At 40.6% G+C, this 27,236-nt stretch overlaps 1 protein-coding gene across 4 annotated transcripts in view; it reads left to right on the top strand.

Annotated features, from left to right (window-relative positions):
• The window catches only part of akap6 (A kinase (PRKA) anchor protein 6), a 171,679-nt gene that overhangs the window by 54,805 nt on the left and 89,638 nt on the right, over positions 1 to 27,236 (top strand). For all 4 annotated transcript variants that reach the window (XM_072699344.1, XM_072699343.1, XM_023833586.2 and 1 more), the window contains 5 exons: positions 4,423 to 4,674; positions 6,514 to 7,974; positions 12,524 to 12,646; positions 19,450 to 19,546; positions 22,109 to 22,272. In XM_072699344.1, coding sequence (XP_072555445.1) covers positions 4,423 to 4,674; positions 6,514 to 7,974; positions 12,524 to 12,646; positions 19,450 to 19,546; positions 22,109 to 22,272 — 2,097 coding nt within the window. The remainder of the gene's footprint in view (positions 1 to 4,422; positions 4,675 to 6,513; positions 7,975 to 12,523; positions 12,647 to 19,449; positions 19,547 to 22,108; positions 22,273 to 27,236) is intronic.

The raw sequence follows: 27,236 nt of genomic DNA, 5'->3' as shown, positions 1-27,236 counted from the left end.
CCAGTGTGAATAGCATTTGTTTTCATAGCCTGCATGCATTTCTGCGTCAGTGAGAGTGAGCGTGTACGGGGGCTTGTGTGAGCTGCTACATGTGGATTCCACATTAGAGCCTTGAGATGACAGCTGCTCTCCACAGAAATAGATCTTGGTGGAGCCATTATTTAAATTCCATTCTTATATACGCACACCCTGTCATACTGTTTTACCTACTGTAATATTCACATTTAACAAGTACTACATGAAGAATACATATATGGATATTACATATGTATGTTTTAATATATCTGTGTTTAAATGGTAATCCAGAATTCATACACTTATATTCTGTAACACAATTTAGTATTTATATCTTCCATATCCAAATATTCTTAGCCTCTCTAATTGTATATTTAGCTTGTATGTATATTTTACTTAAGATAAAAATAAAATAGGATATTTAGCTGAATATTTCTTAGTTTACATTATATTAGTATGTTAGTTCATAAATTTATATTGCAAGGTCTGAAATATAATTTGTTATAAATAACAAGAAAAAGGTGTAAATAATGCAAGAGTATTTGAATATATTAATGCTTTTTAAAACTTTATACAGTTCTGAAGACACAGCAGCTTGTGTTACTGTAGTGTTAGGGTGGATACGTGCTTGACCTACATTCTTGGGTCCTGTATTATTTTAAGAAGCAGGAAGCATCTGGGCCAAAAGCTTAGTGAGCTATGACCAGTATTTTTGTTTGTCTTTGAGTCATTATTGATATGCAGTGACTGTCAGGCTTGTGAGCTTTATTGATATTAAGCAATTGTTAAGCTTGTGAGTTGTAATTTTTTATTTTTTTTTATTGCCCACCAATATACTGTAGTTGGAGGACAACTATATTTTACATTAATTTCAAGAGTAAAGAGTATGGCCGCTCCAAACTCACCCGTCCTAGTACCGTGATTATAAAAAATAAAAATAAAAAAAGGGGCGGGATACAGAAACAACAATCGTAACAATAACAGACATTAATCACCATGGGGAGAGGGGGAGAAAAAAGAAAACAAAGGTATACAGAAATATTAATAATGTAGGTGGGATGGAGAAAATGAAGTGTAGGGGAATACAGAATACAAGAACATCAAACAACAAACATTATAACAACAACAAAATCAATAATAATAATAATAATGTTACAAATAGTTATTATGTATATGTAGCATACACACACGTGATCCTACCGATATACATGTATATTTCAATTCCTATATCTATAACAGACGCTAAAAAGTAATAATAATAATGATATTGATCGCTCAACCTCGAATGCGCCCATTCTTGTATGTGCAAGTGTAGGTGTGAACTGATTTGTCATTGGATATGCTGGCATTTGAAGCCGTTATTGATATCAAGTGACAAGTCGCAAGCGTAGCAGTTTCTCCAAAAGTTATGGAGGGCATCTAGTGACTGTAAAGCTCAATCGCTCTTCTTATGACAGCACAATGCAGGCATCTATGCTCTTCTGATATACCTTCCATCCTTCCTCTTAACATTTATCAGTTCAAGGTCACAGGTGGCCTGGATATTCTCCCCAGTATAGGGGACATGGCTGCGGTTCACCCTGGATGGGATGCCAGTTCATCACAGGGCACATACATGCACACACTCACACACACACTATATAATAGTCTTCGGCCAGTTTTGATTCATGTGGATGGTGCTCAGAGCCATTTTTGCACAAAACCAGTGGATTTTAGTTGTAGTCTTTCAGTTAAACAGGATTTAAAATCAATTGAGGCTCAGCCATTTTTATCTAGTGAAAATTAAAATGATTATCATTAGCCATCTGATCAAGAACAGCAGAGAAAACTCCATTTTGAACTGTATCACAGTTTCCTATTTTGTAATATATGGGCCTATCAGTATTCCCTCAGAACTGGGATGTGTACTTTGAGGAGATGACATGCCCAGGTGCACTAGAAAAAATGTATCTATAGTTTCATGGTTAAAACAAGATTTAGGTTATTTTTTAGGTTAAAGTAATAGATATTGTAAATGAAAGATCTGTTTTTCTGACTGAGTATTCTGTTATGGGCTGGGTTCACTTAAATGGGCTTAAAAATGTTGCAAGGCATTGAAATACACCCTGGGGTGGTTTAGAATTGAAAAATATATAGAAGCTATTTTACTCACTTGGCATTGACACATTGTGTGCATTTCAGTTAGAATTCCTGACTCTGACTAATTTGTGTTATGTTGCGGGGGTGTTCACTGGAGTCTCTCTGATGCAGTTTCTCAGCATGAGGAAGAACACTGCATCAGATAAAATCCCCTTCATTGAGTAGTGAGTATATGATGTAGGGCACTTCAGGATATGGTGTGCAATCGTGAGCTCAGCACACAAGTGTACCTGGGTTATACAATCAGCCTAAACTGTTAGTAGTACTAATTATGACTAATAATGTCATTGTAATGAGTAAACAAGTACAGATATATGCATTAAAACATGGACAACCAGATCTCTAATTAATTTGTTACATTTTGTATCTATAGAAGTGTAAATAAGGTGTAAGAAGTTGTAGGCTTTTAGTTTTACTGTGCAGATAGATCACTGCTCCTAAGTATCTGATCCAGGGTCCTGTGTCCTCAGACAGCAGCTGCAGCTGTTGGAGGCAGAGCTCAGCGGTCACCTTATAAGATCCATTTCTAAGTATGTCTGTTGCCCCTGGTGCTGCTCCGGCATTCTGGCATTGTTTGCTTAGGCCTGCTCCTTCTCACAGTTCCGCTTCAGCAAATAAGCAAATTCCCCTTTTTATCTGGCAAGATGTGCGTACTGGAAATTTGGTATGCTTTGCTTAAGCAAACTCAGCAGGCCCAGATAAAATGGTTTTCTTCGTAACTGTTCCTCTTGTTTGTGGAAAACTGTCCCACCAGCCTGTTCTATGGCTTATTTTCAGTGCCTAGCATCTATGAGATGATAGTCATACCTGGATTTTGCTGCAGAACAAATCTGGTATAAGCTGTATTGGACCCAGAGTTTTGGTGAGCAAAGATTTTTACCTCTGAAACATAGGCAGCATGCTGGAGAGGAGTGTGACTCACGCTGCTCTGCATGTAGTTCTGCTTTCAGTCTTTCAAAGTACATTTCAGAATGCTCTGCTGGTTGTATTTTGAAGTATCACAGACAGAAACAAGTAAAAGATAGGGTGGCAATATAAATGTCCCCTGGGCTGGACATTACGTCTTGCTTGGGAAAGAATCTGACATACGAGTCCTCTGGCAAATTTATAGATGCAGTCATGAGGTTGGCAATTAAATGACGATTCCAAGCCTATTCTGTGTCCGCATAAATCAGAAATAGCTGCAGTGTAGTATTGGGACTTTGTCTCTCAGGATGATGTGATGTTGAAAGGCACAATGTGGCTTAATAAACAAGAAGAAAAACAAGGTAAGAGGTTGCCCTCCCTGGAAAAATAGCTGTAAATGTTCTGGTCAAGTTCTTCTCAAATTAAACTCATGACTCTTTGGTGTGGTATTATTAGAGAAACAAGTATTCCTGTGAACTTAAGAGGCAAGAACCGTACTGTATTGTAACATGCTGGTGTTTAGTGTCCTCACCTCTGCCTGATTTGTTATGATTAAAGAATACTGTACAAAGAATACAAAGATGACAATACATTCAAAATGTACATTCATCAATGAAAACCAGTACAAAAAGGGTTATTTATGTTTTCAACTCTGCAATATACTAAATACTTTAAAATGTATTTGTAGTATGTTTTATGCAGTACTAAAGATGATGTTCATTGAAATAATCAGGCGTTGTTTGTAATACCAGAGTATCATTCATTCACCTTGGAATAAGATTAGGTATCCATGTAGGATCAATTTTGCTTTTTGCTTCTTATTGATATTTGAAAGATGAGAATTTAATACTACAAGTGTCTTTGAATTGCATTAATTTAATTACAATTTAATTGCAATTACAAGCCTGGTAATCATTTTCTTGGCTTTTTTCATTGACCTTTTTCAGGTTTTTATTATAAGGATAACTGTGTATTACAAGATTTTAAAATTATTTCTATGGTTAAGTGCCTCATTGTTTTATAGTTAATATTTTTTATTAATTTGCTTTTTACTTTCCAGTCTTACCCAGGCTTTCTTTGGATTTTCTACTAATGCCTAGTTTCCCTAGTTAGATGCTCAGTTTAATACTAAACATTGTTAGATGTGTATATTGTTAGCATAGAGTTTGCTAATTCATACTAAGACACTGTAACCCTTTCTCAGATTTGTATTAATACACTGTTTCATACTATTTATTACTATCACAATGGCAATATTATGCCTGTATAGGTTACATTTGCTCACATGTGCTTCATTTGGCCTATCATTTGGAGGTCCATCAGACCTGAATGGGACCATCCAGTAACTTTTCTTGTTGACAGGACATCTGTGAGGATATCTCTGACCACGTGGAGCAGATCCACGCCCTGCTGGAGACTGAGTTCTCCCTGAAGCTCTTCTCCTACTCGGTGAACATCATCGTGGACATCCGAACCGTGCAGCTCCTGTGGCACCAGCTGCGAGTCTCCGTCCTGGTCCTCAAGGAGCGACTGCTGCAAGGCCTCCAGGACTCCAACGGCAACTACACCCGGCAAACTGACATCCTGCAGGCATTCTCCCAGGACCATGATGAGGTATCATAAAAACACTAGCATGCAACATTTCACAGCGTCCACGCAGATCACACAATCTCATTCAAAATGAATGGCAGACTGTGTCAATACATGTGCATGCACTTCTGTCCAAATCATTATATTACACTCCCAGACATATACATGTATTACTACAGATACGGCATGGAATTAACTTTGACAGATTGGGGGAAATCTGTGGTCTATGAAATTAAGTGAGAAAGGTTCTGGTGTAACATATTTCCTCGAGGTATAATAAGGGGGTCACTCGGTTATTGCTAAATCGTGTTACTTTATCACACCTCATTTGTGTACAGTATGTCCCTTTAGGGAAAGTAATTAAGAATTAAAGTATGATTCCTAATCATATGTCTTCTATTTAATCGGGAAAAGATCAGCAGTCAGCTTCGCTAATTGTAGTGTAAATATGAAGAGAATTCACTTTGGATGTTCACAGTACATAGTGCAGACAAGCTGTTTCAAATCAGAAACAGAAACCTTATCACCCTCATCGCCACAGCACATCAGGAATATCCCATAACGCATCACAAAGTGCACACAGGCGCTGTATAAAATTAACTGCAAAACTCTCTATTTTACCAATATACAATCCATTAATTGGTGCTTATTATTCAGGTTCAGGTTGTATGCAAGCTAGATTTCAAACAATAGTGCGTGATAAGTGACTAATGGCTCCCAGAACTACTGTAAATTGACTGAGTGTAACAGGAGTGAATTTGCATTGTTACGGCATATAATAGCAGCGGAACTCGATGGATTGCTGGAACAAATGACTGTATTGTCCTCTCTCTGATAAAATCTTAACCAAGTTACAGCGGTTGAGAACAGAACCATGTAACAGGTGGGAAAAAAATAATGAACAAAAAGATCTGTTTTCAAGAAAACAGATCTTTTTTGAAGATTTCTTTAAGAAATCTTTTTCTTAATTAAATGAACAGGGCTTCACTTACTTGTGCACTATTCCCACTGTACCCTATGTCCAATTTTACAAGTCACATACATGACATCTCATTTCAATACTCACATCAAGCAACCACAAGAAATGCAGCAGTGAATAATGTCTGTAAAAAGACTGTAACTATGTATGTTAGATGCATTCAGTCTTGGACTCTTGTGTGTGCTTTGCCAGTCTGGTTAATATAGCTCTGACTGATATATTTCCCCACTTATCTTCATGTTATAATGATGAATTGCTCACAAAGAGCTTCTGTTTAAGAGACATTTTTAAAATGTCACCACATTGTGTAGTATACTAGAAAGTGAATTTGACTGTAAATTCATGATAAAATATGATAAAATCCAGTTAGAGTATATAAATGCATTTTAAAGAATAACATTCTTATTACTTTTAGAGAAAGGTGGGCCTGGAAACGGCCATTGAAAGCGTTTCTGCGTGTCCCGTGGCTGTGCCTTCATGGCATCTGTCACAGTTCCTTTAAGCAGGGCTTCCTCTCACTTCACTCCTTTGCAGTGACTGTGTTTCCACTCATATGCTGCATGCCGCTTACTCACCCAGGAGGGGCTTGTGCTACACATATATATATATATATATATATATATATATATATATATGGGTAGGTCTGCCCAAACTTTTGTCTGGTACTGTATCTACAACTATAATAAATTCTTCTCTTGAAATTTAAAATGCAATGATATAAAGTTAAGCTACAAAAGGCTGATCAAAATATTAAAATATTGCTCTTGTATAGTGCACTATTGCAAAGACGTGGCAGACTATCTTACATGTTAAATGTACATTCATTGCTTTGACATGTATGTAATTCTCAAAACAATACGAATACAGGACTTCTCTTTCTCCAGGCGCGGCTGGATGCATTGACAGAGGTGGATGACTCTGGCCAGCTGACAATCAAGTGTAGTCAAGATTACTTCTCGCTGGACTGTGGCATCACTGCCTTTGAGCTGGATGACTACAGCCCTGCTGAAGAAGCAGAGTGCCAGATCCGGGGCCTGAAGTCTCACCACTGCTTCCCGTCATTGGAGTCAGACTTTCCTGGGCTAATCCAGAGTGTGGGCCTCCTAACAGTCACAGCTGAACACCTGTCCTCTGTGATTGGGAGTCCAATAGACCCCCAGCTGAGGTGTGAGGACAATTCAGCCAGCCAACCGACAGACACTATCCCTACTTCTTCCACAATGAACCGCAATGCTCTCCAGTGTGAAAATACACTCTCCAAAAGACACCTACAGGACAGCTTCAATTGCAATGAGATGTCCCCCACTCAGCCATCCCTGCCAAAAAAGGCAACGTACCCAGAAGGACTGTCCCGGGATGACACGGAGACCATCCTTAAGAGAGCACCACACCCCTCTTCTCTTCAGTTTCAGGCAGACATGAGTCGCAGCACCCCATCACTGCTGGGTCAGCCAGACCGCTCCAAGTTCTGGCTGGAACTCACAACCATCTACCCTAATTCTGTCAGACACTCCTGTGACAACCTGAGGACCATGAATAGTAGGAACTGGAAACCAAGTAGACAGGCCAGCCTTCAGAATTTGCAAGTCTCTGGCTCCGATCCTGCTCTTCAGAGAAGCTCGTCTGAGTCTGGAGAGGCCAGTGACCTGGAGCATCCAGCTTCCCACAAGCTCAGCCTTGACCCCCAGGAAAATTGCCTAGTTGACACCCCACAAAATAATAATTCACCCAATAAAAACCCTCCAGATACAGACTCTTGTGACAATACAGCTAGTCCTTTAACCATCTGTGATCCAACCCAAAAAATAACTTCCCCAGCTATCCCTGAGAAGAAACAACCACCTACTACCAGCAGGCCTCTGAAGGAAGAGTCATGGTATGGCTCTGATGAGTATCTGGCTCTGCCGTCTCAGCTGAAGAAGACAGAAATTCTTGCATTAAAGCTGGAGACCATTGCCAAAGCTCTTCCCCAAAGACCCATAGAGGAGCAAATCCAGGATGTGGATGACTGGGAGCTGTCAGATGTGCACTCAGAATGGGAAAGCTCAACACCCCCCCAGGCTGGCCACAGGTATGAGAAGGCTTTCCCTTCTGGCCATTTCTCCCCTACATCTTCCAGTGACATTGCACCTTCTCTTGATGAGAGCATTGAGTCAGGGCCCCTCAGTGACCTGCTGTCAGAGGATGAGGTTTACTGGCATGCTGGTGAGTGTAAAAGAACAGAGAAGCCAGCTTGGAGTCCTGCTGTCGAAGAACACTGCCGTCATCACCAAGACTTGATCAAACAGCTACTGGAGGATATCCAGCATCAGGAAAACTATAAAGACATATGGAACAAGATTGAGGTAACGTTATACAAGTTTGAATACTTACTTTAGTGCTTATGGGAGATGTAAATTTATAAAAATATATATAGACTACACAATACTGTAAAAACAAGATCTAACGTAGAATACATTGGTGTAGGGCTGCCACTAATGACTATTTTTCTATAGATTCATCTATCCACTATTTTATCAATTGGTCAATTAATCTATGACCATTTAAGTTAATTATATTTTGATAACAACAAACTGTTTGCCGTTGCAGGTCTTTAGATAATGTATGCCGGTTTTTCGGCACTATATGAACATTGTTTTCACCACAATTCAATAAGCAGATTAGTATTATGCCTAAAATATTTATGAGATGCGTATTGTAATGCCCAAAAGTTATAATGCTTAATATATTCGGTTAGCGGAGCACACCGTATGCAACACAAGCGATAAACACTTAAGTCGCAATGAAGGAAGGGACAGATCAGCAGCCACATCTTTGAAAAGTGGAGATACTGTGGTTAAACAAGGTAAAAAGATGTTTTAAAAGGTGTTGGTGGTCTAGCGGTACTTTTTTGCAGATTCATGGGCGTAATTTCCAGGGGGGTTAGGGGGGTCATGACCCCCCCCAATAATTAGATCCAGCCAATATAACCCCCCCAATAATTAGATCCAGCCAATATAACCCCCCCAATAATCATGTTTCTCCCGTAATGGGTGGAGACCTCGACCCCCCCAATGTTCCAGCCAAAGTTACGCCCTTGTGTAGATTAGACATGTTTTGTTTGTTTTTGTAAATATGGTTTTAATTTTTATGTCAGTTCACAAATTATTTTCTTTTATTTCGTCTCCGTTTTCGTTTCAGTTTACGATAACGACAATGGTCCCAACAAGTTCAACGCGCATGAACCCACACACTGGCACCGTTAATCAACCTCGAATAAGACCAGGTTTTAGCCTAAACACTTATTCAGTAGATATTTGTAGCAGGCAGACAATATTATGCCTTTAATAATGAGTGTATTTAGTAGAGCTGGGCGGTATGACCTAAAATTGATATCACGGTATTTTTCAAAGTTCCATCAGTTGCACTGTATATGACGGTATTTTTTTTTTTAAGTATAACTGGGCATTTACCCCAACTTTGTAGCACTGTTGGCATAGAGGCTGATCGACATCCTTAGGCTTTCCATGCTCGTCTGCAAAATACTTCCAAACAGCACTTTTGCATTTTTTTTTTTTTTACAAAGGCAGCTTGCGAAGTGCCTTCAACTGCAACATATACCATGTACGGCCAACTAGGTATGTGTGTGTTAACCTGCGCGAATGCGTTCAGCGGCTATTGAGAGGAGGGGAGGGGCTGCGAGAGTGTGTGCATGTGCGTGCGTGCACGCGTGCCTGCGCTGTAGTGGTGCTGGCAAAGTGTGGCGAATGAGGCAAAAATCGCACTGTTGGTATCAGTAATGGTGAAAATGAGTATCTAATCAGATATTAATTTTAATATCAATTAGTGTCTGAGAATCGATTTTTTGACAACCCCAGTGTCTCATTATTTTCAACTCCAGCGTCAGCTATATTTTCCGTGGTACCTTTTTAGCAGTGCAGCAGTGAAAAAGGTCCCCCCTTAAACAGTTTCCAGCTGCTCCACTTTCCGAATGTTGTGTAGGCTATTTAAATCGGTATTGCGGTATAAGAAAAAAATCATATAATAACAATAATAAAAAACGGTTTTCAGTATGAATCGGTATACCACCCAAGACCAGTATTTAGCAGCTACAAAGACAAAAGATATTGAGTTCTAGGTACTAATGGTAATTTAATAAACATGAACAGACGTTTGTTCATTCAATTCATTTATTATAATGAATTGAAGCTTTTTAGAAATCATAAAGATAGTTTTATTTAAATTTTATGCGTCAATTAAAAATATTGTTGTCATTGACTACGTCGACTAATCACGGCAGCCCTACATTGATTTCAGTGGTACTGTCAGTTACCTGCAGTTTGTCATAAAATTCACCCTTGAGTACAATTCAAATAATCTAATTTCCAAATTATTCAATAGTAAATCTCTGTAGTTTAGAAACATCGCTGGCTAACACTATTTAAACTGAGAAGCTTCCTGCAGGGATATCTCTAACTTCAACATTCATTATGTGTTTGATAAATTTCTGTCTGGCACTAAACATTGTTTTTGATGTAACTTAAGGATGAGCCATTTTGAGTACCAAATGTACTTGATGTTATTCGTATGCTAGAGAGGCTGAGAACTTAAACACTATAGTGCCATCGTGTGGCAATAAAGGAAACTCGTGCCAGAATTCCATTGTGAAAACATTTTCCAGTGAGCTATACCTCACCCCACCCATTTCGAAGTGTTTGAGGACAATCAAGAATATTTGAAAAAAGATTTGTAAGTACAAATATATTTGCAAATAATGCACATTTAACAAAAGATTGTTCGATTAGTGTAAGATAAATATGACATTGTTCGATATTTCAACTAATGTCAAATATTTTCTTTCTAGTACAATGAATAATTTCTTTCACTTGTCTTTTTCACAAATATAGTAAGTACAATAAGTATATAAATTGAATAAATATATAATATACTTGAAGCAGTGAGTGTTCCAATTGCTGTATTCAAGATTGTGCAAAAGATCATCTTTAATGTTAAAAAGTTATATTGATTTAGTGGATTAACCATATCACATAAAACATTTATTAACATACTTTAAACGTTAAACCATACCAGTTACACTGAATAGCAGTCAACTAGATAAATAAAAGTGCTTAAATAAAAGTGGCGCCATCTGCTGGAAGAATATAGAGTTGCATGATATAATTCAGTCCTTAGCACTTTTATAGAAGCAAATTTGAGTACTGCAATGAAATATACTAAATAAAATTTAGTACAAGAATTTTTTAGAATTTTCGACTGAACATCTGAAAAACCTATTAATATACAGACATAAATGCTCAATGTTCATTGGAAGTTAGTGATTGAAGATAAATGCTAAAACTACAGCTGTGGAAAATGTATATTGCTGATATCCATCCATGCATCCATCCATCCATCCATTTTCTACACTCACTGATATGTTTTTAAAATTCAAACAGCTAAATAGTACTGTAACCAAGAATGGAAAACAAGGCTTTAAGAGTAAGATCGATAATATGCAACCTTTTTGTGCAGTCCCCTTCCCAGTTTGGAGGACAAGTATTGCTGGGTAGAGCAGTAGAGCAGGCTTAGCCAGTGAGGCACGCTACCCTGAGATGATATGTGTCACACTCTGGTGTGATTGATTGCATTAGCATGTGGGCCTCCAGAGATGACTTCATCCTCATGGCAACAGACAGCTGGCAGCTGAAGGTTCCACCGGAGGCACCTCGAAGGCCTAGTCATGTGTGACGTGATGAGCTTTCTCTCCTTCTCTTTTCTTCTGCTTCTGGAAAGCGAGAGAGAGAGAGGGAGGTTTTCTTTAATTCTTCACTGTATCACATTACTCTTACCAACCAGTAGACTCCCACCACCCCAGTCTCTGCATCACATTACCACATGCTTTTTGTGATAGTAATCTAACCACTGACTTTTAGTGGAATCTTCCAATGTCTACAAAAACGCGTAGATCTTGCAGTCTTCCAATATCTGGAACTGATATTTATTTTCATGATTCTTCATCTTTTGGTTTTGTCTTGTTAAACAATTGACATGCGTCTGCTGACAAGGCCCCAAAAAATAGGTGTCTCTCACTTATCATAAGTTCACTTTTACTTTATATTGGACAGTGTTTTCCTCTGTAACACCTGCATTCAGAACACTGTCAGCTGCATTATGTCATGTTTATTTTAATTGGTAGGCCAGATGGTACATTTTGGGTGTGCAGTATTAAGCATTTCATAGGCTTCCATAAAATGTCCATAGATCTGGAGTGGGTCACATTGCTGGCTAAATGTCCAATGGATCTTTTACTTTGCTTTGATTACAAAATATAATTTAAAAACAACACAAAACACCAACCAAACTCAAGCATAAAACATAAAAATAGAATATAGTCAAACACTGACTTTGATCAATGAATTAACAAAAACTTTATTTCTGGCCAGCAGATGGCACTAGAAACACGCCACAACGACATCATATTAAACCAGTTAATAACGACTAGAAGCAGGTGGGAATTGTTCTTTGAACAATATATGGCTTATATTGAAGTACATTCATTTTACTTTTTTTTCTCTACAAGGTGCAGGTGCTACATCAAGTGAAAGTTTAATTTGCTTCCAACTTGACTACTTGATTATTTTCCTTAATGGAAATTTAACAGTTTCTTGTAAAATTCCAATGTAATATCTGGTGGTTTCAAATGGGATTTTCAAACAATTGAATTTGTCTGCATAAATTGCAAGTGTTGGTCTGGCTGGAAAAGAAAATCTTGTATTTTATCAGCAGCTGTATGAAGTTTAGTCCGTATGTCCAAAATTTTTTGGAATTAAATTCCACTGCAGTCGTGTAGAAATTTGAATAGGCTGCATGAATCACAAAAGCTGAAATACCTCTTCCTGAAATCTGTTATTACAGGGCTTTGTTAGCAAACTGGATGAGTTCATCAAGTGGCTACGAGAGGCCCTAGAGACAACCGAGAACTGGCTACCCCCCAAAGCCGATACCACCAGCCTCAAGCTCTACCTGGAAACACACCTGGTGAGTCGTCCGCTTTCCACTGTATGTGCAGAAAATACAAAATTCTGTCTGTGTGTGTGTGTGTGTGTGTGTGTGGGTTTGCATAGATCACATTTGGGGATCAAAATGTCCCAAAGTGTGGTAAAGCCTGAAACTTCTTTACTTTTGGGGGCATTTTTCAGGTCCCCATCTGGATAACCTCAGTTTTATATAAATCTGTGAATGTAATCAAAAAAGTAAAAAAGTCTTCTATTTTGTTTGGTTACTTGTGGTTAAGGTTAGGGCTGGGTAGCGTTAAAGGTTGTCATTGTGGGGATTAGGGATTTGCCCATAGAAAAGAATTGACAGTCCACACGAAGATAGGATACACTCTCATATATGCACATCATTTTTTACATACTTTGCTATCCTGAGTCTCCAGCACTCACAGAAGCTGGATTGAGTGAATGTGTGTGCTTGGCTGTGTGAGCTATGATAGGTCTGCTACTCCCCTAAAAGCTACTTTTTAGTGTCCAGCCTGGAGAGTGGGTGTTGTATTTGTGCTTTTGCATCACAAGCATGTATCGACTGAGGGGAAAAAATGTGAAAAGCACTTGTTTTTCCTCATATCCCCACAGTTGTCAGGCCGCAAACACGAGGTGTACACAATTTAATGTTTTGATTTGGAGTCCAGCTGGTGCGCGGGGGCGAAGGATCGTGGAATGTTCCGGCACCCGAGGGAGGCCGGTAACGAGAGGTCTGCAAGCGTGGCTGCTCTTTATAAGGCATTGAGAGATGGTGCGAAATGAAACGGCTATTGATTGAAGCCGATGGCGGATGCAGGCCTTTGAATCACATTAACGAGAGCACTCCGTACTGGCGGAAAATGAACAGCCTGGACTACTGCACGCAGGGCAGCTGTAAAAGAGCAGCTGGAGCTGGGAAAGAATATAAAACTGTCCTGTATATGACCGTAAGACCTTCTGGCCCAAATGCCACAACTGATGATACAGCCGTAGAGATACAGTGGGGAAAAGTGACCTTAAAAGCCGTCTTAAAGTTAACACTTGTTTTTGGTCACACACATTAAATTTAAAAACCTGTTACATCCAGACACAAATGAAATAAAGTCAGACATCAGACTTTTTCCCCAGTTCTTCTATTTTGATTTTTTTGCACCAAGGTCTTCAAAATTCAGGACACATTTTTTATATTTGAAAGGACATTTAAAACCTGAATGAAGTCAGTTTATCTTCTTTCATAATTTTTCTTAAGGCTTTAAAAAGAGGTATTATTTTTGTGTAATATATTTATTTCTCTTAATTTACTCTTACAGTATAAGAAGAAAAAAATCTTTTAAATCTTTTTCTTGCACTACAAAAAAACTGAAATTTTAAAATAAGATTTTATGAATAAAACCAGTAGCTTTTATGGAATAGATCCTAATTTTTGGACTCGGCAACCTGATCTGCCCTTTGCTGAGGGAATTCCGTGCACCCACCTCTCCAAGGTGCCCACAGGAAATCGGCTTATTCAGCAGAGAGAGCACTCAGCGCAGGTCCGGCCATCCCACTCCACCTCTGTGCCTATAATGAAACATGGAGCCACGCCTCCAGCTGTCCATGTCGCGATCATGCTGCCATGTAGCCTGCCGTTCATGGCAGACCTAGTCACCCCGCCGTGTGGCCGTCTCTGCACGCCTCCGTCCATGAAGGCATTCATTCCTCATCCAGGAGGCCCCTTCTCTCTCTGATTCGGGGATTACGTCTCTTGCCAGAGCTGGTGCTTGTGCTCCAGCAGGTTCATCAAGCATCTATTGATGTCTGGTGGGCGATAACCTGTCTGTCCCCTTTAAATCCACTGAGATCGCCTGTCTGCCATTGTGCTGGCGGCCTGGCATCCCTGGAGAGGCCTCACGCCCCGTTAACACCAGCGTGTCAGGCGTATTTGTATGATGGGATGTATTCACTGTTTCTATGATAAGGAGATGTGCATCAGCATTTACAAGCAGACAGCTGGCTGTGCATCAGGATGCAGAAAAGTCAGGAGATCAGCATTTGGGAGCGGCTGAGGTGTAGAGGTCGGTAACTGACTGTTAACTGACATTTAGAAGAGGGTAATTGATCTTGATCTTGGATAACTGATTTGGTACGTCTATAGAAGCTACCTTGGATGTGTATCTGGAAGCTGGTCACTGTCTTTAGGTCAGTATTGATCTGGGGAATTACTGATTATGTATCAGCCTATAGAAGACCCCCTGCCTTTGAATCTGTGTATTTGAAGTCACTGTGGAGCAGCCATTAGGAGCACATTCTCCCCGCAATGTATCCTGCTGTCTGCTGCGTGCACTGTGTGCACATAGAGAGCAGTCCAGGGCAGGTACTGCGAACTGCAGCTCCCTCCACCCACCTTCAGCCAGCTGCTCCGATCAGAACCCACCATAATCGCACTAAGCAGGCCGGCTGAGATCTGAGGAGTCTACAATCCCAGGCGAAGATGGCTGCAGGCGCCTCTCCGCCCATTTCTCTCAGGAAATCTTTCCTTCCCCCTCTTGCCTTCTGCATCTTCAGAAGCACAGCCCGGTTCCCATCCTTGCAGATCTGGAATACTGCGCTCTGCACTCAGGCCAGTGTACAGGTGTGCCTGTGAAAGCCTGGTCTGTGTTACCAAATCCAATCAACATGAAAGTTATAATAGCAGCAGCAATTACATTAAATGTGAGGCAAAACCTAGCAGGAGAAGGGAAATGTGTGTTTGGGGTCACATCAGCTATGGCATGATACACATAACATGTCACTGTAAACGGTGCAGCTTGCTTGAGAGAATATTCAGTACAGGTGTCTGGCGAGTTGTGAGATGAACTGGCAAAGGGGAGAAAGAATTCCCTTGGAAGAGTTTGTAGGATGCTTTATATTGTCTTGTGAGAAGAAATGGCGAGTCAGGATCGTGGCATAGAGAGGCTAGGTGATGTCTCCCACATGCTCACAAGTTTTATTGTTACGTTAACCAGCCGTCTAATTATATATAATGTCTTGAAAATATAAATATATTAAAAAATTACAAAAGGGCCAGCAATTATGCAGTTGATAAATGATAGAAATACATAAATGGAATGGTGAAGCTAACCAGATTGAAAATTGTGTTCTCTGTTCTTTAACTACAACATGATGAGTTTTTATTCATCTATCTTCAAAGCATGTAACCTGTTGACTGAGGGTCCTGGAGCCCATGCCAGGCAGCACAGGGCACAGGGCTGGGGTACAGCCTGGACATGGTGCCAGTCCATCACAGGGGACACGGCTGGGGTACAACCTGAACAGGATGCCAGTCCATCACAGGGCATTTTGCTGGGGTACAGCCTGAACAGGATGCCAGTCCATCACAGGGCACAGGGCTGGGGTACAGCCTGAACAGGATGTTAGTCCATCACAGGGGACATGCCTGGGGTACAGCCTGAACAGGATGCCAATCCATCACAGGGCACAGGGCTGGGGTACAGCCTGAACAGGATGCCAGTCGATCACAGGGCACAAGGCTGGCGTACAGCCTGGACGGGATGCCAGTCGATCACAGGGCACAAGGCTGGAGTACAGCTCCAACAGAATTGCCGTCCGTCACAAGAAACACAACAAGCAATTTAGAGGCACCATTGAACCTAAGGGCAGGAACTTAGCCCATGAGGTCATGCAAACTTCACCCAAACACAGTGGGGCAAGAGGTCTGAGGCAGCACTGCTGCCCATTATGACACCGGTTCAGAATCACAATCAGAGCCAGAATCATACTTTACTCACCAGGAAGCAGGGGCAGATCTATGGGGGGGCAAGAGGGGGCAGCTGCCCCCCCCCCCCCCCCCATATGTCTTGCTGCTTAAATTGCTGAAAAAATCAAGACATGGAAAGAAATCTTAACTGTAAATGCAATCTTAGGTCACCAATAATGTAGCTGCAGCACTGCACTACAATGTGCACGGCATGTGGCGCTGACAGTGCGAGTCTGCCTGCATGCAGGTGTGGAGGAGAGGAGCCGCTGTGCTACGTCTTAAGGGCAAGTCCCAGCCTCACTGTTTGAAAACCCATGAATTGTGGAAAAGTGAAATTTAAATTAGTAATGAATGTAACGTATGCTGAATTAGCAATGTATGGCTTGTGTGCTAATGGAAATTCAACAATTAGAGTCCGTTACCATAATGGTAGCCGAAAGTAGGCTACAGTCACTGACTAAACTGAGTTCAAAGACCTGATTTAGATTCAATTAGATTTAATGAACTAGCTTTCGTTTTAGTAAAGACAAAAAGAGGTGCAAAACACGGGCATGTTTGGATCCATAATGTTTGAGCAGTGGGTTGCCAGTGGGCACTGTAGAGGGTGAGCACAGCTTTTCAGCTGTGCCATACAACCATGGCAGATGACCATCTGAGGAATCTAATTCTGTTCTCAGAACCAGAGTGGAAAAGCACTAAATTTGGATATGTTTGTGAAACATTCTGCTGCACAGCACAACAACCACAGCCTTAAGCTGCCTTAAAAAATGTGGCCAGACATGTCCAGATTCGTAGTGCAGAGCCTGCAGTAGCTGCACCCTTTTTTTTGCATGTTCCTATTGACGATTTTTAAGATAAACTTGGGGAAGTGTGTATTACAGTTTTTATTGATTGCTTTGACACATTTCATGAAACATACCTAACGTTCTCAAGACTATAAGAGCATTTCTCAATACAGTTCAGGCATATACAGTATATCAACACAATGGCTCAGCTGCAAAAGCCTGTAACTTACACAAAAAAATGAACTCATGTCTCAAAAGCAAATAATTCCACCAATGAATTAGTCAGCACCACCAAAATGAAAAGTACAATTAGCATCATTTTGACCATGAGAGTCAAAATGCTGAATGAATGGATTCCCACTTTCTCATCGTCACTGACCGATCATTTTCCTTTAGCAAACTGATACTTACAGTCATTCTTAATTGCTTTGGAGCAGTTATCAAATGACAATTAACATTTGCAAAATAACAAGTGTAATGCCCACATTTGAATGTCACTTCTGCACAGCAGAAAATCATTGCAAGGTTCTACGTTGCATTATGTAAATAGAAGGCACTGACATGCACATGTAACTTCTTCAGATCTCAAAATAGTACAATAACAAACCAAAATGTCACATAGTAAAAGCCAATAAAATAGCAATAGAGGAACAAAAAAACAACAAAATCATGTACTGTGGGAACCAAAAATAGAACGATGGCGTATCACTATTTATAGAATATATTTTTAAATCGCTTTGAAAGCTTGGTTAACTGTTTTGCATGGGGTGGTTAACACGATGATGACATACATATATTGTTTTGGGTGTAAAATTATTATAGTGGGAAACTACATAATCTTTTTTGACCAATTAGACTAAAGCAACTGAAAATTGTGCAAAATGATGTCAACTGTACAAAACCATTTGCATTTATGTACTAAAATACGTGGAAATTTGTGTAAAGCAATGAGAAATTATGTCCTGCTGTGCAGAAGTGACATTATGGTGCAGGGGTTACACTTGTTGTTTTGCAAATGTTAATTGTCATGTATGAAATGCTCCAAAGCAATCGTGGAAAATTGTAACATGTCAAAATAAATGTTGTAAAAATGTATTTGTGGATCTTTTGTTGAGTACATTTGCCTATAGAAGTACAATTGTATTTCTATATGAGAACTCCCACATACCACCCTCCATGCCACCCTGTCAACACCTCTTGCCACCCCATGTAAAATTCTCTAGATCTGTCACTGCCAGGGAGACAAAGAGGCCGAAGAGTTTGTTATGGTGAATTGGTCACACTGAGTACACCTACCATATAATAAACACCACATAGAACTTCACCTAAAAACAATACACAAGATATACAGGATACAGGCTATGTGATACACACAGTGTACACACAATATACATCATGGTACAAGAGGAACAAAATAGGCTGTACAGTATACAAAAGTATACAATCATTGCACTGCAATTTAGTTACTGCATGTATCATTTCTGATTAATATGGGATATTGCCTTTGGAAAAAAGCTGTTTAAGTGGTGAATAGAGTTCACTTTTATGAATCTATAACATTCAGAAGAGTGTTTGGTACTGCTTGTGGCTGGCATGAAAGGGATCTGTTATATTCTCAGCTCATGGCCAGCATGAAAGAGATCTTCAATGATTTTCTCAGCTCAATGCCAGTATGAAAGGGATCGGTAATGATCGTCTCAGGTCATGGACAGCATGAAAGGGATTTACGATTATCTCAGCTCGGTGCCAGCATGAAAGGGATCATCAATAGTCTTCATAGCCCACAGCCAGCATGAAACGGATCTACAGTGATCTTCTCAGCTTAATGTCAGTATGAAAGGGATCGGCAATGGTCTTCTCAACACATGGTCAGCATGAAAGGGATCGACAATGATCTTTTCAACTCATAGCCAGCATGAAAGGGATCTGTAATGATCTTCTCATGGCCAGCATGAATGGGCTCAGCAGTGATCTTCTCAGTTCACTTCCTCATCCTGGATGCATATAGTTCTTGGATTAGGAGGAGGTTGCAGCTAATGATCTTCTCTGCAGATGACCTTCTCATGGTTGATGCCCTGCATTTTCTCTTTAGATTGGACCATTGCCACATTGAACCAAATAGTGATAGGGGCTGTGAGAATGGACTCAACAACTGCAGGGTAGAACAGAACTAGTGTAGGCTTGGGAAGACTTTGTGTTTCAGGAGAGGTGAGAGGCTGGTTGTGTTGAGGTTGCATTTTGGAAGTTACATCCTGCCAGCTTGAGTTGTTATGCCACATGTCCTTTCTCCTGGCACAGAGCTTCAAGCTGAACGTGGACAGGCACTGCTCCCTGAAAGATGGCGTGCTGGAGGAAGGCAAGCAGCTGCTGGAAGTCATCATCTCCCACAAATCAGGTAGCATGCTAGAAACCCTGCACATTCATTATTAATGTCTACATTAACATACTGACCTTCAGCATTTATAAATCTTTCAGCGAGCAAGGGATAGAGGGCTTTCCATATACTGTACAAATGACTTTCTGCGGTGAATGAGGTCTGTAAAAAGGCAGCAGGCTGTGCACCAGGTGATAGTTGAAGGAAGCTGCTGGGACAGAGTATATCAGGCGAGCAGCATTAAGAACAGTGGCTTGGGAGTCACAGGGCATCTCCCAGACACCCCTCCCACTCCGACACTGTTCACCTCAAGCAGGCAGTGGAGCACTCTGCAAACGGACAAATCTGCTAAGCCGGCCCCCCGCTTGGCAAGGTGTCTCCTGGCTGGTTGTTAAGCTGTCGACCATTAAAAATGCAGATGGCCCCCAGGAGCAGAGCCTGTCTGAAAGCTCAAGCAACTGAGTCCCGCTGTGATTTGCTAGCATCCAGCCACCTTGCCACCCCCCACCCCCCCCTCTTTTTTGTCTCATACCCCCTTCCTCCCCCCATCCCTCTTTGTCTTTCTGTTTAATCTGCTCTGGCTTCTAGCACCTTCAGTTAGTTTGTATTGGACACCACAATTATTAATTGCAAATCTCTCTCCAACATCCCGTAAAACCAGTAATACCTGGTTTCCTAGCAACTCAGCAGATCAGTAATAATTCTGCAGGTAGAAGCAGGAACTCGCATTGTTTGACAGTAGATAGACAATACGGAGTGTAATCCACGCAAACTACAAAAGCGGGGTCACATTTTAAATTTCACCTCTTTTTCATTTATCTTAATTTATGCTTTTTAATTACTCTGAAGGAATAGGATTTGGGGAATGATCTTTGCGCCGGTATTGCTGGTGGAGTAGAAAATGACTTGTAACGGAAATGAGGATTAGTGTTGCACAGTGTGCTCTGGCGGCACAGGATCGTTTCAAATTGCCTAGGTTTTTGCATAGAGGATCAAACTAGGCGAGAAAGGATGAGGGTGAGAGCCAGGTTCCACCCACAAGACAGGAAAACGTAACCCTTACCACAGCAGAGGGATGAAAAAAGACATCAAAGGGGCGCACAGGCACTTTTTCACACCAAGCAGAATTCCGGTTTTTAAAGCCACATTCAACAATCAGACAATCAGTTAAACTTGGTTTTACCCTTAAAATCCAGTATCTGTTTGTAGATCTAGCTCTAAATCACAGATAGACTGTATTTATGTCATAATAATAATGAAGATCCCTCAGTTTTTCCAACCAGTTATGTATAGTAACTAAATAATGAATAGTAAAAAATGTCTTGTATTACACCACAACAGGGAAATCCATTTTCTGAAGCAGCTTGTCCTATTCAGGGTTGCGGGGGGTTCGGAGCCTATCCCAGAGGATATAGGTGCAAGGAAGGGAACAGCCCAGGATGGGGCGCCAACTCATCTCAGGATACTCTCGTAAACCATTCTCTCACACACACAGGCAATTTGGTAATTTCAATTAGCCTCAGCACGTTTTTGGACTGTGGGAGGAAACTGGAATACCCGGAGGTAACCCCATGATGACAAAGGGAGAAAATACAAACTCCACACATACAGAAACCTGGCCCTGGAGGTGTGAGGCAACAGTGCTAACCACTGCACCACCATGTCGCTCCATATCAGGGAAATCATATTATGATTAATAATATAATGAACAGAGGCTATACCTAGGGAAAGTTTTTGAAACTAAAAAGAAGCATAACTAATAGCACACATAAATTACAACCAGGCACAAAGCTAAGTTTATTGTTTTCATTAAAATAAGTAAAAGTTGATATATTGTCAGATATTAAGTAGTCCACCCATCCACTAGAGGGCAGTGTTTCTGAGCTTCACTGCTTTTTTGTGGAGATTTTCTCTGGTTACATGGTTTCAGTGAGCATCTGGACTCCAGGTAACCAAGCAATGTGCTTAGTTTTCAACTCTACTTCTTAGTCTGAAGAAGTTGTTCTCTAAAATAAAGAAAAACTAAATGTTTTTGAATGAGTAGTTCATTTCCCACACTTTCTCCCTGTTCTCTTTGTCCTGAAGGGGGGAAATAATAAACCCGGACTCCTTTCTCCTGGCGTCCCTGAATCACGTCATGCCTTTGTCCAGTGCCCGCTTGTCTGCAACTTTCACACAGTCTCTCCTTTGCTTTTGGCTCCAACCTCTCAGCCACTTGGACAGTCAGTCTTGTAGGAAAGGCTACTTAGTGCACCTAAGAAGAGAACTTTTATCCATGTTTATGTCTATGCGAGTAGCCCAATCTGCATACAATAGCAACAGCAATGTATTATGCAGGTATAAAAGCTGTAAACAAATGTGGATCACTGTAGAGAGAACTATTAAGAACTAGGGAACTATAGTCACTGAACTGTTGATCTATGGTCCTTTCTTTTTGTAAGAAGTGAATGAATATGGTGATATTAATTCTGCAATTATCTGACCAAGAGCTTGAGGTGGCCTCCATGTGCTCATGTCATCCCATTTCTCCCCAATACTTCTGCCCCCATCCCTCCGGGCTGTGCCCCTTGGCACCCCATACAGACCTAAGGGACACGCTGCAGACCATCGCACACCAGTGGCAGCAGCTACAGAGGCAGATTCGCCGGCAGCACAGCTGGATCCTGCGTGCCATGGATGGCATCAAAGCCCAGATGCTGGCTAGCCAGGCGTCACAGGAGGTGGGCATCGGAGCAGCCAGCCCCCAGGTAAACGGGCCGCACGCCACCCCCATCTCCCGGCCCGCGGCAACGCGGTGCACGCTTAGCAAAATAAACAAACAGACGGGCGGCGCAGGAAGGAGCCGCGCCTATTAGCATAGGAAACGGCAGCAGCGAAACTATAAGGCTACGACGTTTCCTCCGAGAGGACAGATCACGACTAGATATGCATGATGTAAATATCAAGCCTTTCTTTAATGAAAACTAAGGTAGGCAAGGCTGCATGAATAATTACAGAAAGCACACATATAGGTGTGGTGAATGTGCAGCCTGATATTTGTTTTATTCACCTTGTGCTCTGTGTGGAATTTTAAAGACCTTCATTCAGGATTGAGGGCCACTCGTGTTAAATGTCATTATGTAATTACACTCCAGGTTGACTTTAGAAGAAGCTTGCTTTCCATTCATTCATGGCACTGTTTGTACTCCCACGGTGAAGCCGTTCATGTCACTTCAGTAGGGTTTAGGTTGTTGGTTGGATGGTTTTAAACCTGCTCTGGGGTCATTGAATTCGTGTATAATATGTAGTGTATAGAGTTTATATGTATGTCCTGTTCATCATGTAAATCCACATATTCTATGAAGGGTTCACCTTCTCATGTTCCGTAAACAGCACCTTTTTGTAAGGGTGACACAAATAAACTGGCTGCTTTTAAATAGTTTCTTCGCAATTATAAATCACCACAATCAGTGCGATCAGTCAGCTCTGACATCCATTAGCTGCTTGGTTACAGCAAATTAACAAAGAGCAGAGTGAGTGATTCATTATCTCATTGCTCTTAATGATGATCAGATGCATTGCCTAATTAGAAGATGGCTATTGTAGCAGGAGGAAGGTCAGGCACAGAGCTACTAATCTCTCGCCGCACTGTGTTTTACCTCTTGCCGCTGTAAGCGGGCTGAAAAAAACACACACTGGCCTACGGCGAGGGTGTCACCCAGTGCTCTAAGTCTCTAGACAGGCATACTAAAACATTTTTATGTTTTAAATTATAAATGTCACCAAAAAACTTTAAAATACATGAATATATCAACACATGTAACACTGCATATTATATGTATCATATACAGTACTGTCCAAAAGTCTTAGGCAGATAAAGGAAATGTTTAAGGCTATTTATCTGGGTAGTAAGTTTATATTTATTCAGAACAAAAAAAAGTTACTGGTATCTTGCTAGATTGCTAGAAGAACATCGCTTCAGTACCCAAACCTTTTCTCTCGGGCACCCCAGCCATTCCATATATATGTTTCACCACCAGCTCAATTAATTAACCAATTAATTGATTGATCTGATTGACCAATTAATAAATAATTAAACAAACTAGTTTTTAAAAGTCAATGAGGTATTGATTAGCCATAGAAGGTGATCTGCTACGCAAGTCAAAAAGTATATGGGTGTGTTAAATGGTTGCTGCAAACCTGGGATTTTGAAGACATTTTGGATTGGCTAAGCTGACAAATTTTTTGGCATAATATCATAGTTTCACATCATCAAAAACATCATTTTCTTTGACTGCCTAAAGCTTTTGCCTAGTACTGTGTATAGGCAGCATATACACATACAGACTGTGATCTGTATGGTATAAGCAATTAGGGAAGTATGATTAAATTGAAACATACAGACTGCATACATGTAAATGCTCTGTGTGTTTGGTTGGCAAGTACTCCCGGTATTATGTGGGGTTCTTTGAAGTACAGTGGTACCTCGGTTCTCGAACTCACTAGAACTCGAATTTCTTGAAAGTCAAACAAACCAGTTTGACCTAGAACTTGATCTGAATATCAGAAGTCGAACCGTGAACGCTGACCTAATATAAATTGTACGCGCCAGGAAATGAGTCATACTACAATGCAATTCTTACTTGAATGCCTTCTTCACAGACTGGATGATTAACCAAATAAAGCAGGGCAACATTACAGTATCTAACAATAAATAAACCACTAACTTACATGTACTATTAGAGCATTTATGTCATTTATTTAAACTTCATTTTACCAGGTAAATTAACTGAAAACCAGTTCTCCCTGCTTTACGTGATATTCGGGAGAAATAGATTACGCATCGGAACTGCCTGGGATACAAACGTCATGCGTGTAACTAAACTCTTTAGCCAATAAGGGCAAAGGTGTGTCGTCACGGAGGCGGTTCCAGTTTGTGCAGCTGGGTGAGAGGTCGCAATGCATCTAACCGTAATGCATTGCGTCAGGATCAGAATGCGTTGCTTTAAGCCAGTGCTGTAAGCAAGTTGAATTCACCCAATGACCGGACTGCGAAAACAAACTGAAACGCGGACTTAATACAGGGTACTAATGACAACAACCAGAAACAGCTGATCACATGGGAATCCCACATGAGGTTAATGAGGGGGCGTGGCACACGGAAGGAGCGGACGATCGGGCAGGACAAGGGTAATGTTGGGATAAGATCTTTATCGTTTTGGAAGCCATTAAGAAAAAAATGCTCGTCTTGTTTTATCCTGTTCATTTTGTGTAAAAAAAAAAAGAATTAGGTGTAATTTTGCGGGGCCGGGAATGGAATGGAATGGTTTTCCATTATTTCTTATGGGAAAAATTCGATCAGAACTCGAACTTTTTAGAATTCGATCCGGAGTCCGGAACGGATTAAGTTCGAGAACCGAGGTACCACTGTATTGTATTTTCTTTTGCATTTGGAGCCTCTACATTGTACGAGGTGGAACAGTATGTTATGTATGTTTGTAGTAGCCTAATTTAATATTTTTTTTCATGCATTTTTTCCATCTTTATTTACTAGCTTAAAAATTAATATATAAAGTATAACAAAGTAAAAAGAGCTCTTGTATCGGAATCTGTATCGGTATCGGCAGTTGTGTATCGGAATCGAATCGGAACTGAAAAAATGTGGATCACCCATCTCTAGTAGGGGTTTAGGTCGTCTTGTTGGGATCAGTGTTTTCCCCACAGAAATGAATGGAGAGTCCCTACAAAGATATGATTACATACCTTTGTGTTTGTGTGTGTGTGTGTGTGTGTATGCGCACCTGCCTGACCTTGTGCCCCGGGATGGACTGGCATCCTGTACCGGATAAATTAGTTTGAATTGATGGGCTCCATTTTAAATGTCTGCACTAAATGGCTTCCTAGCTGCTGTTTTCCATGAGGAGCTGCGTTATTGTGGATTATCTTATGAGCACATGCATGCGGCGTGTCTGTTTGCTCTGTACATTAAAGCACTAGCTTCATCAGGCATGTATAGCATAATTACATAAGTATAGCACAAAGTTCAGTATCACTCTTTGTTTCATACATTAACCACCTTTGTAGACTTAAAAGGGGGAGCTTGGTTAGAGAATCACTGCTATTTCTCAACCTTTATAGCTGAGGTACTGCATATATTCATTTTTCCAAATCTCATTAAAAATAATAATAACCGCTTAGTTAATGAAGTAGCACATACAAAGCATTTATTATAATTTAACAGTGAAAATATATGAGAAAATTATTCACTGTCCCGATGCAAGAAAGTGGTTGTCAAACAAATAGTTTGAGAGGTGCAAACCCTCCAGCGGGATCTTCTCACAGCCCCTCTCCTGCCGCGTGTTTCCACCTTTAGCCCTGTTTATGATGTCCAGATGGAGCTCTCCGCCCTGCCACAGCAGACAGGTGCAGAGCCTTCAGTGGGCTCAGAGCTGGTGATAAGTATGCACCAAGCATGCCCTGCGTAAGCACAACACGCTCAGTCTGAGTGCTTTTCCATTGAACTACTGAAATGCTTCTGCACATTTTGTTATTCTGAGAAACTGGTAAAATAGTGGGCAGCTGGTAAAAATAAAAACTAATCCACACCAGACAAGGGTCATAACACAAAGGACAAAGGGAGAGTATTTTTCAACTTTGACATACATGTGGATGAAACAATCTTTGTGGTTGTGTTAGATGTACAGTAACACAGTGCTATTATACTATATACACAGGAAAACAGTTTGCATGAACTATTAAAAGATTAATTACAGATTAATTAACTAATGACAAAAAATTAATTAGCTAAATAATGCAATGGGCTAACTGTCCTAATCAATTTTGTGTGTACGGTTATTTCTTGAGTTTCCTTGCTATGCTCATGGCATTGTGATCTATTACAGGAAATGTTACTTTAGAGGGAATTTCTAGCGAATGGTATTGTATGTTCATTGTCTGCTTTTTAATTTGCAGAACTATTGATTTGACTTTTCACTTCTGTGCGTTTTCTTTCAGATTAATAGTAGGATTGAGTGTTGAATGTTTCATTTGGATCAATTGGTTTTTGATTGTTCTATTGAACCTTTAAAAGGCTAAACTGGATTATTAGTGTAGTGGGTATACGCATTATATAGAAAACTCGGTTCCTTGCCAATATGTTCAACTGAAACTCACTGTCAATTACTCATTTTTTTTGGACAACAGGTTCCTTTTTGACATTCATCTGCTTGTGTGAAACAGCACACCAATGAGTAATGTAACTTGTCACTCGTGTAATATACTGCGCGATGAGTACGCTCACAATCCATCCGGAACATTCTTAAGGTGTGCACTAAGCAGGGAGGGTCTCTCTTGACGGCCATAACGTTTGTTGTTATTGCACTAAACATATGCTCTTGGCGTCATCTTTGTGTTCTTTTTGCCAGCTGAGTTATTTTAGACAGGACCATAAACTTTTAACGGGGCTGGATCCTAGGCAAACGGTAATCCTAAGGGGGCCCTGTCCTGTTTAGTTATTCCCCGCTAATTAAATCACAGAGGAAGATTGTAGCGGTGAGAGATGCCAGTATCAAATAAACATAAGAGTGCTTTTTTTTGGCTGGATCATGAATTGCACATGTGACTCCATACACTGTGGAAGTAGTCCTTCAAGCAGGATGTGACCTGCTGGCTAGGCTGCTGTGGTTCTTTGCTTTGCTATTAAACATTTATCATTTGAGTGCTCATGCTGGAC

This window comes from Paramormyrops kingsleyae, chromosome 14 (genome assembly GCF_048594095.1).
Source record: "Paramormyrops kingsleyae isolate MSU_618 chromosome 14, PKINGS_0.4, whole genome shotgun sequence".
Classification (NCBI taxonomy): Eukaryota; Metazoa; Chordata; class Actinopteri; order Osteoglossiformes; family Mormyridae; genus Paramormyrops; species Paramormyrops kingsleyae.
Note: the sequence above shows the minus strand (reverse complement) of the source record. Positions and strands in the feature narration are given on the sequence as shown.